The 14390-nt window shown below is 40.8% G+C and overlaps 1 protein-coding gene across 8 annotated transcripts in view; it reads left to right on the forward strand.

Moving 5' to 3' along the window:
• UTRN (utrophin) overlaps positions 1 to 14390 on the forward strand; it is a 945243-nt gene that overhangs the window by 203708 nt on the left and 727145 nt on the right. For all 8 annotated transcript variants that reach the window (XM_077486405.1, XM_077486408.1, XM_077486406.1 and 5 more), the window contains 2 exons: positions 2517 to 2689; positions 11217 to 11332. In XM_077486405.1, coding sequence (XP_077342531.1) covers positions 2517 to 2689; positions 11217 to 11332 — 289 coding nt within the window. The remainder of the gene's footprint in view (positions 1 to 2516; positions 2690 to 11216; positions 11333 to 14390) is intronic.

The following is a 14390-nucleotide window of genomic DNA, read 5'->3' on the forward strand; positions in this document are numbered from 1 at the left end:
ATTGCTTTGTCCGGTTTCTTCTTTTTGTGGACGGGTACTTTTATCCAGGGTTGGAGCTGGTGGAAACAATTCTGGCCAGACACTGGGTGATTAGTGTATCCCGAGGCTCCGATAAACTACAGGCAGTGGGACTGTATTTGCCAAAACTTTAACAACTTCATTGTATATTTCAATAGCAACCCTCCTTACAAATAACTACAGAAGAAACACTTGAGGTGCAAGCTGAATGAATCAAATTAAGAACAAGTTAAAAAAAACAAAAAACAAAACTTAAATTCTTTGTTTTTTCACGTTAGTCACATTACATGCCTACTGCTTAAAACTCTTTTGCAGAATTATTTCTCCTATCCTTATCATGTAACCCAATAGTTATATATTTTTTTTGCTGTGGTGTATTTCTTTTCCAATCGTAAAAATTTAATATTTATTAAATCACAAATATTAAAAAAAAAAATATGCAGCTGGTGAATTCAGACCTTCTGCTATGCATACTTGTTGCACATGAACCAGTAGTTAATAAAACCAGCAAATCAGATTGACAAACAGACAAACTAGAATTTTAAGAAGGGTTTGCCAATGGCATTACATGTATTTCCCTGTAAAGTAGGGAAGCCATGCATTGTTAAAGCTGTCAATCAAAAAATCATAGTATAATCTGAGTCTGAAAATCTATGTACAGTCATTAACGCACATACGTTTCCTGAGAAGTCCGATTTGGTCTCATACATACATAATTTAAGTTGGTGCAAAGGGACAGTTCTCACCGATAACGTGCATCATTTACATATTTTATAGCTAGTCCAAAGTCCTTGGAGTGTATTGTGAAAAGTGTATCTGTGTTAAGAGGTTTCCAAGGAACAGCACTATATAAATATTATTTACGTAATAAATTATTAATATTCGTGAAGATAGTTTCCATCGCAACTCATTCAGAAAACCTGTTATTAGATAAAATTGCTAGCTACTTTTCCTGACCACCTTCTGAACATTCTAGTTACCTGGATATCATCCCAAACCTCTGGATGACTTTCTGAATTACTGACCCAGCAAGTATGCAGTAAAGTAAAGAGTAAAGAGTAAAGTAAAAAATCATCCTGACCTGAATATTAGGTAGAAAGCATTGAAAGCAACAGATCAACATTACAGTTGGGCAACTAGCATTTTCGAAGGAGTGCAGTAATGACAGTCCACATTTTTCATGATATGTTTTCTTTAAAAGATGAAAGTTTCAGTTCCTGGAGAACTTGGGTTGTCAGCTATAAATCCAACTATATCAGGCCTTTACCATATTGAGAATCTGTTTACTCACAGGCCAGCCAATAAAAGCAACTTTTCTGCCTTTAGAACATGCAGTGCTCTATGGAAGAGGTCAGGAAATGACAGCTGGCATAGCCAACACTTGTCCTTAGTACTCAAATTGCATGTTATTGCTATTTTGTTTATTAGCCCAGGTTCACATTGGTACGATTTGACATGCAATTTGACAAGTCAAATCTCATGTCAGATCAGCGGCAATTGCTGGCAATGGCATCATCCTAATCGGTGCGACAATGCATTTGCGGCACCGCACCAATTTCAAAAAGTAGTTTCTGTACTACTTTTTGCAATTTCAGGCTGGGATTTACATTGACATCTATGTAGAAACCTGCACAGATGTCTCTAAAATTGCGGTGAAATCGGGACTGAGTTCAGCTGAATTCGTACGACTTAATTCCCGCGGCTCAGTGTGAACCTGGGTTTAAAGTCTCAGGTTTTATCTAAGTATGCTGTGCTTCCTAATAACCAAAGGACAATGGAGAAATAACCATCATCATCATAACCAATGTCTTGACTGATGCAAACAAAATTAAATAAAAATGCTTTTTGTACACACTTTAGTAGCAAAGTTTTTGTATTTCTGAAAAGAAAAGTGGCTAGGATAATTCATTATTTGGTTTCTCACTATGGTGTAGAAATCTTACCAGATTTCAGTGAATGATAAAACAACAGGCCGTGATTGAGAGTAAATCAAGTAGAGGGTGGATTTAGAAACGGGTCCAACAAATTATAAAAGGAACGTTAAAGTGACTCTGTCATGAGAGAAGTATGAGGGCTGTCATTGCCGGCCTCCTTCTAAAAACATTGGACATGTGATTGGGTCTGACTTCAGCAATTTTGAGTCACATACCCATCACAAGAATGTTGTGAATAACTATCAAAATTAGTTTTACGGGACTTTATCTCTATACATGTTCTGGGTCAGTGATGCAACTAGTCTTAACGCCAAAGCTACAACATGACAGCTAATACACTTACATTCCTTTAAAGATAGGTCAGCTATGGAAGCCTCCATTTTTCCCTTGTGGCAGGTTCTTTTTAAGTAAAATTAAAATGCTGCTACAACTTTGAGATCAAATTCTAAAAAATGGCTTTGTTTTTGACAGCATTTTCATTCAGCTACACAATGCAGTAAGCCAAAGCATTCGAAAGCAATTCCATCTTGGCGTCTGTAACTTTTTTAACTGTTCTTTTGCCAGGTGAAAGATGTCATGAAGAAAATTATGTCAGAACTCCAGCAAACAAACAGCGAGAAGATTCTTTTGAGCTGGGTTAGGAATTCAACAAGACCTTATGATGAAGTCAATGTGCTAAACTTCACCACCAGTTGGACAGATGGTCTGGCCTTCAATGGTCTGCTGCACAGGCACAGGTAGGTCATGTCATCACTTTAGACGTGTAACTTTGTACACTCTAAGGCCGCGTACACACGCGCGGACTGTTCGCCCAACTTTGTCCGTCAAACAGTTTCGGCAAACAGTCTGCTCAAACTTAGCATGGACGGACATGGCCACACACGACGGACGAACAGTTTGCTGAAACCGTGCGCGATGACGTGAACGGCACGTACGACGGGACGAAAAATACGACGTCCTATACACTGCATTATAGCTTTCGGCGTGAAAATCCTTTCTGAGCATGCGCGCAACTTTGTTTGACGAACAAGCCTACACACGAGCGGACTGTTCGCTGAAACAAGGTTTCAGCGGACAGTTTTACGGAATTTCCGAAAAACCTTGTTCGTCAAACTGTCCGCTGAAACTGTCCGCTGAAAGCCCACACACGAGCGGACTGTCCGCCCAAACACTGTTCAGCGGACAAAGTTGGACGAACAGTCCGCCCGTGTGTACGCGGCCTAATATTTGTGTCATTCATCTTATACCTCATACCCATCTAACCTCTTTGTCCTTACGCTCTACATTACATCTAAATAAACATCAGCAAGGGGCTTTACATGGTATTGTACTGGGAGAAAGGATCAATGGTGTACAGTGTCTGAACAGTACTACTTAGTAGGAAGCAGATCGTCCTTTTTTTCCCACGATTAGAGCTTTCTTTTGATGGTATTTAATCACCTTTGCAGTTTTTATTTTTTGCGCTATAAACAAAAAAACGAGTGACAATTTTGAAAAAAAAAAAAAACAATATTTTTTACATTTTGCTATAATAAATATCTTAAAAAAAATATATAAAAAATGCACCTTTCAGGGGGGAGGGTCACATACCTGTTTTTGGTATTGTTCCCCACTTCCGGGAGACGGGGCCACAGGCCGGTCTCTCGGAAGTTCAGCCCCTCCTCCTTCCTTCACTGCCGGACCAATTAGAAAGTGCAGCGCGCATGCGCAGTAGGCAGCCGGCTGTGAAGCCAAAAGGCTTCACTGCCGGGTTCCCTCCCCAGAAATGGCGGCGGCTCCAACAGCCGATCCGAAGTCAAAAGTGTCCGATGTGTCCGCCAGAATGTCACAGTCATGATAAAAATCGCAGATTGCCGCCATTACTACTAAAAAAAAAATAATAATAATAAAAATGCCATAAATCTATCCCCTATTTTGTAGACGCTATAACTTTTGAGCAAACCAATCAGTATACGCTTATCGCGATTTTTTTACCAAAAATATGTAGAAGAATACATATCAGCCGAAACTGAGAAAGAAATTTATTTTCTCTTTATGTTCTCCACTTTTGTCACTGGAACTAGAAGTTGGGGGAATCTCCCAATTTTTGGACACTGGCCTCAAATTATTTATATCAAGTTGTGATTCATATGAGATTCATTATGGCTCTTAATAAACTTTCTAGTTGACAAAATGAAGCTTAACACTACCTAATGTAATATGGAGGATGTCTAGCTCAGTTGTAGATGCATTTTTCAGTGAGTTCACAGCACACAGCAATTTCAGGTTTTAGGGCGTGGTAGCACACTTTTAATAAAAGTATCAAAATGAAAGTTCATATATGTTTGGATTTCCCACACGGGTTCTTCTCCAGAAAAAAATCAAATAAATACCAAGCCACCTAGCTCTTAAGACTCACTCAGCCTTAGTCACAGTACCATGACACATTTTGATGGTATTTAATCACCTTTGCGGTTTTATTTTTTGCGCTATAAACAAAAAAAAGAGTGACAATTGAAAAAAAAAAAAAAGGAATATTTTTTACTTTTTTCTATAATAAATATCCCCCAAAAATATATAAAAAAACTAATTTCTTTCTCAGTTTAGGCCGATATGTATTCTTCTACATATTTTTGGTAAAAAATCGTAATAAGCATATATTGATTGGTTTTGACAAAAGTTATAGCATCTACAAAATAGGGGATAGATTTATGGCATTTTTATAATTATTTTTTTTTATTAGCAATGACGGCAATCTGCAATTTTTATCATGACTGTGACATTATGGCGGACACATCGGACACTTTTGACACCATTTTGGGACCATTCTCATTTATACAGCAATCAGTGTTATAAAAATGCACTTATTACGGTGTAAATGACACTGGTAGTGAAGGGGTTAAACATTAGGGGGCAATCAAGGGGTTAAGTGTGTCCTAGGGAGGTGTTCTAACTGTGGGGGGGGGGGGCTTCTACTGACATGACAGCGATCACTGCTCCCGATCACAGAGAGCAGTAGATCCCTGTCATGTCACTAGGCAGAATGGGGAAATACCTTGTTTACAAAGGCAGCTCCCCGTTCTTCTGCTCTGTGACACGATTGCGGGCCCCCAGTGGACATCGAGTCCGCGGGCATGGTCACGGAGTACACAATGCTGTGCCCACAATGCTGTGATTTTAAAGGGGACGTACCTGTACGCCCATTTGTCCAGCCGTGCCAGTGTGCCAATGTACATCGTCGTGAGCTGGTCACCTAGTGGTTAAAGTCTATGTCAAGGCAAAATTTTAAAAATAATATACAGTGTCTCACAAAAGTGAGTACACCCCTCACATTTTGGTAAATCTTTTATTATATCTTTTCATGTGACAACACTGAAGAAATTACACTTTGCTACAATGTAAAGTAGTGAGTGTACAGCCTGTATAACCGTGTAAACTTGCTGTCCCCTCAAAATAACTCAACACACAGTCATTAATGTCTAAACCGCTGACAACAAAAGTGAGTACACCCCTAGGTGAAAATGTCCAAATTTTTCCCAATTAGCCATTTTCCCTCCCCGATGTCATGTAACTCTTTAGTGTTACAAGGTCCCAGGTGTGAATGGGGAGCAGCTGTGTTAAATTTGGTGTTATCGTTTCACTCTCTCATACTGGTCACTGGAAGTTCAACATGGCACCTCATGGCAAAGAACTGGAGGATCTTAACATTCTTTTTTTTGCTCTACATAAAGAAGGCTTAGCCTATAAGAAGATTGCCAAGACCCTGAAACTGAGCTGCAGCATGGTGTCCAAGACCAGACAGCGGTTTAACAGGACAGATTTCACTCAGAATAGGCCTCACCATGGTCGACCAAAGAAGTTGAGTGCACATGCTCAGCGTCATATCCAGAGGTTGTCTTTGGGAAATAAATGTATTAGTGCTGCCAGCATTGCTGCAGAGGTTGAAGGGGTGGGGTTTCAGCCTGTCAGTGCTCAGACCATACGCTGCACACTGCACCAAATTGGTCTGCATGGCTGTTGTCCCAGAAGGAAGCCTCTTCTAAAGATGATGCATAAGAAAGCCTGCAATTTGCTGAAGACAAGCAGACTAAGGGATAACTACTGGAGCCATGTCCTGTGGTCTGATGAGCCCAAGATAAACTTATTTGATTCAGATGGTGTCAAGCATGTGTGTGGTAGTGGGAGTTTCATGGTCTGTGGCTGCATGAGTGCTCAACCATGAATGTCAACATGTACTGTGACATACTGAAGTGGAGCATGATCCCCATCTTCAGAGACTGGGCCGCAGGGCAATATTCCAACATGATAATGACCCCAAACATACCTACAAGAGAACCACTGCCTGCTAAAGAAGCTGAGGGTAAAGGTGATGAACTGGCCAAGCATGTCAATAGACCAAAACCCTAATGAGAATCTGTGGGGCATACTAAAACGGAAAGGTGGAGGAGCGCAAGGTCTCTAACATCCACCAGCTCCATGATGTCGTCATGGAGGAGTAGAAGAGTAGAAGAGGACACCAGTGGTAATCTGTGAAGCTCTGGTGAACTCCGTGCCCAAGAGGGTTAAGGCAGTTCTGGAAAATAATGGTGGCTACACAAAATAATGACACTGTGGACCCAATTTGGACATTTTCACTTAGGGGTGTACTCACTTTTGTTGCCAGCGGTTTAGACATTAATGGCTGTGTGTTGAGATATTTTGAGCGGACAGTAAATTTACACTGTTATACAAGCTGTACACTCACTATATTGCATTGTAGCAAAGTGACATTTCTTCAGTGTTGTCACATGAAAAGATATAATAAATTATTTACAAAAATGTGAGGGGTGTACTCACTTTTGTGAGATGCTGTATGTTGTACACACCTGTAATACATGAACCTTTTCTTATGTTTTTACACTTTTAAGACCCTGCAAGTACAAAAACATATTGTGGAATTGGTAGAATTGCACTTTGCTCTCCTAAATTTCTATTTCAGGCTGACACAGCACAGCGTTTTTGTGGACATCATTATGTTAGCCTTGCCTAGTTGGCTTTTGCTAAACAACTGAATTCTACTACCTTCTTCTATAGAGGTCCACCGATATATCGGACAATATTTGGCCTCTTTTAAGAAATCGGCATTGGACGATTATTATGCAAATTCGATCTATTAACACTGACCGCACCGTGTGCAGGCCGCTACTTGTATGTGGCCACACCTCTTTCTTGAGCAGCCCAATCATTGGCTGGTGTTTGATAGCTGCTGGGTCCTGCCCATGCCAGGGTCCCAGCCACATCACCGCTGAATTTTGACAACTGGTCTCTCTCTGCATTCAGTTACATTTGTCAATTTCACACAGTTAAACTATATTGGCTCAGTGTGAAACCTGCCAGTGCCGCCTGCCAGTGCCAAACAGTGCCGCCTGCCAGTGCCAATCATTGCCAATCAGTGCCACCTGCCAGTGCCACCTGCCAGTGCCAGCCTCTGCCATTGCCTGCCATTGCCAATCAGTGCCACCTGCCAGTGCCAATCAGTGCAAACTGCCAGTGCAGACCAGAGCCAACCAGTGCCAATCTGTGCCACTTGCCAGTGTCAGCCAGTGCCAATCAGTGCTACCCGCCAGTGCCAATCTGTGCCAACCAGTGCCACCTGCCAGTGCAGACCAGTGCCAACCAGTGCCATCTGTCAGTGCCAACCAGTGCCACCTGCCAGTGCCATCTGTGCCACCTGCCAGTGCCACCTGCCAGTGCCAACCAGTGCTAACAATGTCAATCTGTATCACCTGCCAGTGACAATCAGTGCCAAGTGCCAGTCAGTGCCACCTGTCAGTGCCAACCAGTGCCAATCAGTGCCACCTGCCAAAAAATGAAAAAATTGGCCTAAAATATCAGTCACAGAAATCGACATTGGCATCAGCCAGAGAAAAACCCATATCGGTCGACCTCTACTCTTCTCATCTCCTCAACACAGGAACTGATTGTTCTGTATCCAAGATAAGTACTGGGAGGGGTAATTAGACTCCTTCCTGTGTACAGGGCAGCTCAAAATGTTTGATATAATCAACAGGTATTTGATACCAGAATCCGTTTAATTATGTTTTTAACAGACCAAAAAAGGAGCAATTAAAAGGAGTTCAAAGTAAATATTTACATACACTTTAACATTTAAAGGAGTAGCATTTTCTGTGATGCATTAATCCCCGTACACACAGGCCTAATATTGTCCGAAATCAGCTGCTACATTAAAGTAGTTCTTAACCCACTTGGTGCTGTTTTTACCATCCTCACTGTAATAGTAAATAACCGCTAAGTAACCTTATTTTATAGCGCCAATCGGCGCTAACGTGTCCTACCGTCTCTTTTCTCTCGAGCTGACAGGAAAGTGGGCGGGGCTGAAAAACCCCCACTGATGTCAGCCGGGAGGAGGACAGGAGAAGAGAAGAGAGACGACCGCTCACGTGACTGCTGACCGCAGCTATAGATTAAGGTATTTAGTGGTGGATATTTTAGAAAACGCATGCAGTGTGGCACATCATTTAATATTGCAGAGAGGATTGTAGCAACAAATATATGTTATGATACCAGTGAGGGGGGCGGCCCTGATACTAGCTGACAGGCAGAGAGGGGAGGATGACAGAGGAGGACACAGACATAGGACAGCAGGCTGCAGATGACCGACTGACCACGGTGTCAGGGCTCAGCACCCATGATGCACCGTGGTCAGTTTACATAGGGGAGGGCAGAAACTGTCAGGATCAGCCAGGTTTTTTCGGTGTTACAGGGGTCCAAATGACACAGCACAAGCAATGTGCTGTATAAAATACTTTAAAGGAACATGATAATTTTTTTTTTCTGGGGTTAACAAACGCTTTAATACGCATCTGACTTTCGGCCTGTGTGTACAGCTGCTTGTCCGACAGAAGCCAATCTCACGACTGGCTTCTGTCGAACGAGCATGCTGGAAAACCAGTAGCTGGTCGGCCTTCCCATCAGCGCTTGCAGCCAATGGCTTGCAAGTGTTGACCCTTGTGTTCTGGTGGGGGGCGGTCCCTCTGTCAGAACACAGTAGCACAGTGGGGGGAGATTGCTGTAAAACATTGCATAGTTAGTATGGGGTCCTGCTCAGTTTTTTCGTTCTGCCCACTGGGTTGAAGGAAATAAACTTAACATGTGTACCAGGCATTACAGTAGGGAGTACACCAGACATCATATAAATACACTAGCAGTAATGAACATTTTGTACTATGATTTGTTTAGAAAAAAATGTACTATGAAAGAATTCAAGAAAAACTGTGGCGAGAAAATTTATTCCAAAGGGGCATGTACTTTAAAATGGTGCTTGCATGTCACCTCTGCTTCCATGTGGAATGCCCTGGGACAGCCAAAACCCAGTCGATTTGTATTGTAATTACTGCCCAAACCTCCTATGCATCACGGTTAGACAAGCCATAAAACATACCATTTTCTTTTCTTGCACCATGGGTGCAAGGAAAGAAAATGGCAAGATTCCACCATCAACACTGACTGTGTGTGGAATCACTCCTGCAGCACTGTTGTGTTCTACCGGCAGGCAGTCAGCAATGATTGCATGCAAAAAAATGTACAGTCTGCTTGTACTGAAGTCAATCGATGGATCGACTTTAGTACAACCAGCCTGCCCATAGATGGATCGAATCATGGTTGGTCTTTGCAGAACTGGCTGAGATTCAATCCATCTGTGGTTGGCTTTAGTCCCCCTTTTTTTTAATGCACAAATAAAAAAACAAAAAACATAATAATATGAGTCTTGATATCACTAGAAAATAAAGCCTTTGAAAATTAGTTTGCAATAACTCCATCAGTATCGCCAGCAAAGCAGCTTCATTATTATCCCATTAAAGAACAAGAGAATTGTGCGCTGCATTTGGAGATTTCATAATTTGCCACGTCACGAATGTTAATTCTCCATTAGTTTACAAGACTGACCGCCTCTGCTTCCGAGCATGCGTGTTTGTACTTTGGACTTTTGTCCGACGGACTTGTGTACATACGATCGGAAAGTCGGACAACACACACTTGTTGGCAGAAAATTTGAGAACATTCTAGAAAACATTTGTTGGCAGAAAGTCCAACAACAAATGTCCGATGGAGCATACAAGCGGACGGACTTACCGCCAACAAGCTCACGTCCAACATTTCCCGTCTGAAAATCCGATCGTGTGTATGCGGCATTAGGCTTTAATACTACTTTAAGGATTTATGCACACATTTGTAGAAGCAGTGTGGATTTCACTCTCATCTTCTGTAAAGAATCTGCAAACAGTTGTTTTTTACTGCTTAGCCCACTCAATATTGTGCAGTGCAGTAATTGTTTTTTGCTGCTGCTTTTAGTGAAAGTCATCAGGCATGATCAGACCTGTTAGCCCCTGTACACACGGTCGGAGATTCTGCCAACCAAATCCGTCGGATTTAGTCCAACGGATTGTGTCCGAAACGGTTGCATACACACGGTCGGACTAAGTTGTCAAAAAATCCGATCTTTCAGAACGTGATGACGTAATTTCATTACGATGGGACTACATTCAGGCTAGTAGCCAATAGCTTTGATGTAGGAATTTGATCTGAGCATGCGTGGCACTTGGTCCGATCAAAATTCGCTACACATGATCGGAGTATGTCCGACCGAACCAGTTGGTCGGGAAATATTTCCAACATGTTGGAAAATTGGGTCCAACGGATATTCGGACGGAATCAGTCCGATGCATACCACACACAGTCGGATTATCCGACGACACAGTCCGATAGGACACATTCCGACGGATTCTCCGACCGTGTGTACAAGGGCTTAGATTTGTTGAGCACTCTGCTCTTGATAGCTTATCCTTTTAATTTTTCAGCAGCCATTTGGCAGTAAGGCTGATTGTACAATTTTGATATAAAGTTTGTGGGAAAAGGCACATCAAATATAACTTTTAGGTGAATTTTACAATAATACCTCAAAATGTACACTTGCTAAGAATACACAGTGAGGATGAATTTAGAAATATAAACCACATTTTCATATAATGACTCTTGATTTACTAAATTAGACTGTATGTGAAATTCCCATGTTTGCTGCAAATCAGCTGCCACTAAATTACAATGCCGCTAATATAAAAAAAAGTAATAGAGAGCAAATAGAGTTTCTCTGATTGCTTTCTTTGCTTTTTTAAAATATATATATATATGTGTGTTTAAAAAGTTTTTTTTTATGTACTCATTGGCTTTCTAATTTTGTATGTATTGTGTTAATGCTTATTATGCTAATGCTTATATTTATTTCAGACCTGACTTGTTTAGCTGGGAAAAAGTTACCAGGCTCTCTATACTTGAAAGACTGGATCATGCCTTCAGCATAGCAAAAAAGCACTTGGGAATTGAAAAGCTGCTTGACCCTGAAGGTAATGTTGCAGAAGTGTTCTGGAATTTTATTGCAATGCATGTCAACTGCACCGCCTCTTCTTATCTCTATTTTCTTGTTGGATGAGCAGTATTTTTACATACAGAACAGCTCTTGGCTTTTCAGCTACATTCATTCTCTTGTGGGTTTTGTGCTTCTGGGTAAAAATGTGTTACTTAGAAGAAATATACTCTGGTGAAGGACCTTTGTTAAATTCCAGTCTTGGGATAGAATTTGGTAGATCTGTTGTTGTATCGTGCCGGATTAGCTTTATCAAGGGTATGACAGACACAGAAAAGAATGTGAGAGTGAAAACTAAATGAGAAGGTGCTAAAGAAAGATCATAGGCATTTTATTTGCAGAAGCTTTTCGGCATGTTGTAGAAAGTAAAAGTGAATTCCTGTGCCTACAGGGAAATTTCAGCCAGTTTTTATAAACCCCCTGGGAAAGAGTTAGAACCAACCAGGTTTTATTTCTGTCTGTGCCCTCACTAAAAAGTATAGCCTTCATTTACTGTGCCATTGCCTTTTGGTAAAGCTGGCCGCACATGGATTGAAAATTCAGCCAGCTCAGCAGGGATCGCCCCAAATTTTGATCCATGTGTAGCTTCTGGGGTTCAACAGAAGCCAATCTACCGATCGACTTCTGTTCAACTGACCTGTCAGTATATTTCTGTTAGATCAGCACCGCAGGCAATAGACTTCAGCTGTGTGTTCTGATGGTAAGGGAATCTCCCTGCTGTCAGATTACAATTACACATGAAGGATTCCTACATCCACATCATATGTGTCAGTGGGGGAATCCGGTCAGTTTTTTTGTTCAACCCGCTGATTGAATGAAAAAACAAACAAACAAACAGACCCATGCATGACCAGCTTAAGTGAGGCAGAAGACCTCTCCAAGGAGGATACACATACGTATGCTTCCTCCTCTTTGAGACTTGAAAAAGGAGGGGAGCGTGTGGAAAACACAGCACATCACAATGACAAGCCATGGGCAGCAGTGGAAATCTTCATCATGTTGGTGATCAGTGGGAGAAAGAATGCTCCAGCTTCATTAGTCAAAGGGAGAAAGACTATGTCAGTAGGGTAAAAAAATATGGCCTTTGTGTTAGTGGGATTAAAGTGTAACTAAAAGTAAAGCTTTTTTTAGTTTTGGATAGAGTGAAGAGGGACCTATACAGTTATTAACACTGTCTGCTCCCCCGTTAGGGAGATTATTTCCTCTCTATTTGTCTTTTGTACAATTATCACTGAGAGGGAAAGTGAAATTTGGGTTGTTGCCAGAACAAAAATAGAGGGAAAAGCTTCCAACGGGGGCAGTAGTTCTGGTGACCAGTCATTCCCTTACTTTGGAGGAATTTCTCTTCTTTCCTGGTTTTGGCTGTGGAATAGAAAATTAAGGGAAACCCCCCCAATGGGACGCAGGTGGCAAGGAGGAGTTACAACCCTCCCTTATGCTATCCAGAATGAAAAAAAAAAAAGTTTTGCTCATAGGTTTACTGTAAGAATACTCTAATGTTGTTGTCAATGGTAGCAACATTTCCAAAATGTCCTATTACCCATGTCAGTAGGGTGAAGAATATGCTGAATTGTTAGGGAGAGGAAGACATTTTTTTTCCATTGTTGGTGTCACTTGTAGAAGGAATATGACAATATTTCTGTCATTGGAAGGTGTTCAGTGGTTACTCAGTGGAGAGACATTGGGTTTGATTTACTAAAGGATCGGTATATGTTTACCTACGGTAGCAACCCATTTCTCTCCATTTGCCACCTCTCCCCTAGCCGCTAATGCTGTAAGTCCTGGCTGTTAACTGGAGTTTGTTCTATTTCACAGCAGCAGCTTCAGTGTTCTCAACCTTTAATGATAACTACAATGTAAGAAAATGATTGTTACATTGTATTTACTCTGTCTCATTTATGTGCAGATTAAAACATTGACCTTTGATCAGTCAGTTAAAGCCACCTTACAATTAGCACTTTATTAAAGGGGTTCTGCACTCATAATCAAACATTTGCCCATTCTGTTGCCTCTAGTTCATATATTTCATAATGCCACCTGTTTTTTTTTTTGGATTCACCTACCTTTTGTAATCTGTAGTAATTTATTTTAAACCCCTGCGGCGATGGGCGGTCTCTTGCGGGGATCAGCGTCATTTCCTGCTGAAGCCCGCACTGTCTCCTGGGATCTCGTTGAAGTAATCCCAGGAGACATTGCGGCTAATGCACCCGACATCTCGCGAGATTTCGGGTGCTACAGCCGACATCTCGCGTGATTTGGGTTATTACAGCCGAGATCTCGCGCATTATGAAATATATGAACTAGAGGCAACAGAATGGGCAAATGTTTGATTATGAGTGCAGAACCCCTTTAAACCTTAGTTAAGCCGAATCAGCCCCATTTAACTTTTTCCTTCTCCTATAGCTATTATTTTACTGCGTGATTTCTAATTTCCATTTTAAACATAAATGTTTGATTTTTCCCAACTTTTAATTTAATTTATTTGTTGTTGCATTAAAATAAAAAACAGCCTTTATTTTATTTTTTGAAAAACTCCATACTTTGTAGAATCGTAATGATCATTCTTAACAGGACAAATCATTGGCAAAAAAAAATATTATTTCTATCTTCATTACACTAGTTGATTTAAAACTTATATTGGTCAAAGTAGAAAAAAAAAAAAAAACAGATTTAGGTGTGTTACATCTTTATCTAGAAACTACATGGAAAATAAAATCTCATCAATATCATCATCAATAACGCTTTTTTTTGTATCTGAAAATAAAAACCAACATATGTATTGCTTGGCTAAATCAATAGGCCAATTTCAGAAATGTAAGAATTGCTGTGCTCCAGTAATTATATACATGTGCAGGAATTAAAGTGGGGAATATACACTAAAAAGTCAGTCATCCAGGAAGAAAAATACATTATGTAATAAAAAATGAATGTCATTGAATGTATATGGGTATCTTTGAGGCTGAGAAAGTAATATAAAATAACCTGTAAAACAGCTTGAGTATAGTTTGTGAATAAGCGAAGGATCACATTTTCAATTC

The sequence above is a fragment of the Lithobates pipiens genome, unplaced genomic scaffold (genome assembly GCF_037356315.1).
Source record: "Lithobates pipiens isolate NorthernLeopardFrog02 unplaced genomic scaffold, aLitPip1_a1.2 Scaffold_18, whole genome shotgun sequence".
In the NCBI taxonomy this organism is placed as follows: domain Eukaryota; kingdom Metazoa; phylum Chordata; class Amphibia; order Anura; family Ranidae; genus Lithobates; species Lithobates pipiens.